Here is a 5,033-nt window from a genome sequence, read left to right on the forward strand (position 1 = left end):
GAAGTAATTTTGGGAACAGTTATGGATATGGTGACTGGTGAGGATAACAAAAGTGGTATTGAATCAGCTATGGATAATGATAATAACGGAAATGAATATGTTCCCAACAAAAGGATCAGAGGTCTGATCCACCAAACATTAACTCCAATAATATGAAGAGGGATAAGAGCATAAGATAGAAAATGAATAATAGTATACCATCCCACGCTAAGAGAAAATTGATATGTGTGGATGATAATTTATTCATTAAAAAATTGTTTATAAGCGATATATATATTACTTTTTTATGTTTAGAAGAGTTTGAAGAAAACTTTAGTAAAACGTATATCATTATTCTTTACTTATTATATGTAAAGAATTAATTTTTTTTTGAAATATATTGTTGTTTCTCCTAACAAATATCATTTTGAGGAATCTAACCATCCAATAAGTGTGTTTACGTGTGATACTATTATGATTTGTATTTTTTTAAATTATAAATCATTAAATAACTTTAAAATATATATAGCTGGAACCACATTTTTTGTGAAAAATCATAAGTTGTGCCTACATGTATATTTAATTTAGGCAAGATGGAACCTCTAACAAGTAATTTTCAAATTCAAAAGACCCAAACTATAAAAAAGTCTTACAAAAACTAAGACAAAACAACCCCATGTTATACCCGATATACCACTTAACACATTGCAACTACCAATGATAGGCATTTCTGGTAATAATTAGATAAGAGTAACGGTCGAGTATAGCTACTAACCTCGTATACACCTCGGTGCTGGTGTCTTGTGTTTAACGCTATGTGCAACCTTGGTGAAAAAGAAGAAGAAATTGTAAAGAAAGTTAATACTCTAGATTGAACAGTTCTTTCTATGTTTTAATGAACTATTGTGGAACTTGTATATAATACAATAATTCTAAGAGTGTAATATCTATACACTAAAAGTATAAAGATTTATTAAGTGTATCATTTACTTTTCATTTAGATTAATTTTTGTTAGTTGCACTTTTTTAAATTCTTATTTCAGAGACAATCCAATAACGATAATTATTATAGGATTTAACTTTTTTTGGATGCAACATGTTAGGGAATATTGCATAAATATATATTCCTAAAGTCTCATTCTCTATGGGGACAACGATCATGCCAATTGAAGATGACTTTTCTCATCCACAATTAACATTACTATGTATTCTCTTTTTCATTTATATTATTTAACATTTCATGTTATTCTCGATTTTTTGATGTTTTAATTTTTTCTCATCAACAATACACTATTAATTAATAGTTTTGTGCTCGAACGGTCGAACCAGACTCAAAACATTACCAAGTTTGACCGGTAAGCACAATTCAATGTTTAAAATCATATAATGCTTTCAATGGTCAATATATTGTACACTTCCTTGGCTGAATAAGGAAGTAGGTTATTGATATAGCTCTATACTTTAGAGGGTTTGATTTTTAGGAGTCTAAAGTTGTTTATGGTTACTATACCATTTATTATTAACTTATTAATAATTATTGACTTTCGAATAAAAATGAGAATAATAGATTATATCCTTATTATTGTGTAAAAAAATTATATTATCATTGCAAATATTAAATTATTGTTTAAATGTGATATTAGATTTTCAGTGTTTATTGTATGTATAAAAAAAGTCTTATTATAATTATTTATACATGCATTGAATTGTTGTTTTTAATATGTTTGCAATAATGAATTGATTTTTGGTTTAATAGTATACTCCTAAATGAAGAAGATGTTGAACATCAAACTAGAAGATGTCTTCTATTAAGTTTAACCGGTTTAAATGGATAAACCATTCGATCAGACTGAATGATTTCATATATAATTCATCATTTTTATCTATAAATATATAATTATATATAAATACAAAATATTATATAATTAATAATTATATATAATTATTTTGAAATAACATTTTTCCGTCTTTTTTTGGATCGAAGTAAAACAAAACATTAGAGTAGTGACCTATTTTTTTTAAATTTAAGCGAACTGTCGGTTCACTTCCCGGGTTACTGCCGTTCAACCGAGTTTAACAGGGTTCGACCGAAATTTCTACATTCAAAGCGGTCCAACCCCTAACTCAGTTAAGACTACAATCTAGAGTCGTTTTTAAGTCCAGCCAATGGTCAAACCGGTTGAACTGTCCGATCCAATTATCATATTAATACTAATTAATAGATATTACATTCATAAATATTTTACCCTTTTGATATTTCAACTCAGAAAGGTTTGATGTTCAAAGACATGCACATTGATTAAGAAAATATTAAATGATGTAATTAATTTGATATATTTTGACTAAAACATTTATATTTAATCATTGCTAATTTTTTATAATTAAGAAATAAATTAAATGTGAAAATATCCAAACATCAAAATATTGGAAATATAAGAAGTAATTTGATAATTGAAAACCAAGACAGTTGACTTATATGTTTCATAATAGATCATAAATATACAAGGTAAGAAATAATACAAGGAATTGAGTTATATCCGAGTAATTGGCCTACTCAAATAAGCTATTGAATTTTGAGAAAAATTATATAATGACATTTATTTAAAAGTTAAAACTTGGTCTTTGTTTTATAATATTAAATACTCTTTACTCAAGACAAAATGTTAATGTAACAAGGAATTAAGTTATTTGGCACGACTAATGTTGGTTCAAATGATACATGCTTGATTCATATTAAACAATGTCTCGGGTTCGACTCTTGTGGATAAAAAATATTTGCTGAGAGAGTTAGACACTATATACCTACGAATGTTCTCAGCTTGAAAGGATTACCTCCGGTACAAGAATACATGTAAAAAATCAAAAAAATTAAGTTATATGGGAAAAAAAGTTATTTATAGAAGAAGTGTTTGTTTATGGTTTGGAATGATTATTAAGTAAAAAAATCATCTCATCTAAAAATATATATACGCTTTACATTAAAAAATTCGATCTAAAATATCAAGTTCATATAAAAAAAATATCTATTTTAAAATAATAAGTGCAATATGTTTTAAAAGTGACAATAAAAAATAATAAATCTACTCCGATACACTTATTATTACACTTATTACTGATAGATACAAACATTTAATTAAATAGTAATAATATTCATTTGAACTAAAAATAAAAACAACAACAAAAATAAAAACAACAATAGTACTTGTGACACATCAGCATAATTTAAACACTAAGAAAGTGTTATAACTAATAACACTTATAATAATTAGAAAATATAAAAAATGTACACTTTATATTATAATTATAAGTTTAATTAGATTCGAGTAGTCTTTATTTTTATGCATATCCAATTACTTGTGATAACCAATGGGCGTTGATTCAAATGGTATATGCTTAATTCTCCTTAAGTAATAACCCCGATTTGAATATTGTGGATACAAAAAACTATACCCAGTCTCTCATATTGTTTATTGTATTCAATGGTAGTCTATTTAGAGAAAATTATATGATCAATACAAGCGAGAAGATGCCTCATGTTATTTAATTGGTTCAAATAGTTAAACCGTCTAGTTAGATGATTTGATATGTAATTAATAATTTTACCAATAAATATTTATAAAGGTAAAATGTTATATAATTAATAAATATTTATAATTATAATGAAATAATATATTTTACTATTTGTTTGATCAGACTAAAACAAAAAATTAAAGTAATGTTCCAACTTTTTTTAATTTTCACTAAATTGTCTGGTTTACTTCCGAGGTTATTTCGATTTAAGGATTTAAAATGGTCGGACCAGAATTTTTCTGGTTCAAAGCGGTTCAACTCTTATTCGGTTAAGATTACAAACCACAACTATTTTCAAGTCCCACCAGTTGTTATATCGTTCGAACCATCTATTACAGTCTAATTCTCATAAGACTAGTTTTTACATTTTAAATATATTATTTATTATTTATTTTTAATCAATTAATTTTTAAATACAAATAAATAAATCGTGAATGATAATAATCGTGTATAAATATTTACCACCAAAACAACCGAATAAATAAATATATGATATATTCTCACACACCCTCCAGCTCCAGCGTTGAGATATAGCAGCTGATATACACTCACTCTCACCCTGTTTCCGCCTTTTCCTCTTCAGAAACCGTCGCCCACAAACCCCATTACTTATTCCTCAACTCTCACCACTCTTCAAATAACTGTTTTTTTCTTCACATTCTTTCTATCTCTCTATCTTCATATTCTACATTCATGAAATTCTCTTCATTCACAACCTCTTCCTCTGTTTCTTAGAACTCACTCTATTATCACATTCACTATACCCTTCTCTTTTCATCCTCTGATTCTTCTCAACAAAATGGTAAATGAAAAGAAACCAGGTTTCTTCTCCGGTTTCAAAGGAAACGTGGCTCGAACCGGTTCATCAAAGTCCGGTCTGCTCCGAAGGAAGAAAAACTTGAACCCTGTCACAGAACCTTTCATTACGAGATCCCAAAGCATGTCTGTGATAGGCGAGACTCTCGCTCCATTGGTCGAAGGACCCGACCCGAATGTGTTTCAAAACGATGAACCGAAAAAAGTTGGGTCGGGTTTGGGGCATTGGATGAAGGAGCACTTGTCACGTTCGTCATCAATGTCTGCATCGTCGTGTAAGAGTTCTGATCTAAGGCTTCTTTTGGGTGTAATGGGTACTCCTCTTGCTCCTGTTCATGTCTCCGCTACTGACCCATTTCCTCATCTCAGTATCAAGGACACTCCCATTGTGAGTTCTCTTTTTTTTCACATACCCATTATCCAATTTTTAATTTTTGAATAAAAAAATAATAGTTTGGTGTGTTTTCACGTTTTTGGACTTTTTATTTTTACTGTCGTTTTATGAAATGGTGGAAAGTTTGTATCTTTTCATTTTATGGTAGCTTTTATGTTGTTTGTATGCAGCTTGTCGTGTTTTGATTCTGTGAAAGATTTCAGTTTTAGTTTTATGGAACGCTGCAAATTTTAGTTTTATCTGCTGTTGTGTGATTATGTTTGGCCGAAATGCT

The 5,033-nt window shown here is 28.4% G+C and overlaps 1 protein-coding gene across 2 annotated transcripts in view; it reads left to right on the forward strand.

Moving 5' to 3' along the window:
* LOC109349987 overlaps window positions 4,081-5,033 on the forward strand; it is a 2,804-nt gene continuing 1,851 nt past the window's right edge. For both annotated transcript variants that reach the window (XR_002108059.1, XM_019591082.1), the window contains exon 1: window positions 4,081-4,753. Coding sequence is in view for 1 of the 2 variants with exons in the window: in XM_019591082.1 (XP_019446627.1) it covers window positions 4,349-4,753 (405 nt within the window). In the remaining variant the exon portion in view is untranslated. The remainder of the gene's footprint in view (window positions 4,754-5,033) is intronic.

Source organism: Lupinus angustifolius, chromosome LG06, assembly GCF_001865875.1.
Source record: "Lupinus angustifolius cultivar Tanjil chromosome LG06, LupAngTanjil_v1.0, whole genome shotgun sequence".
Lineage (NCBI taxonomy): Eukaryota > Viridiplantae > Streptophyta > Magnoliopsida > Fabales > Fabaceae > Lupinus > Lupinus angustifolius.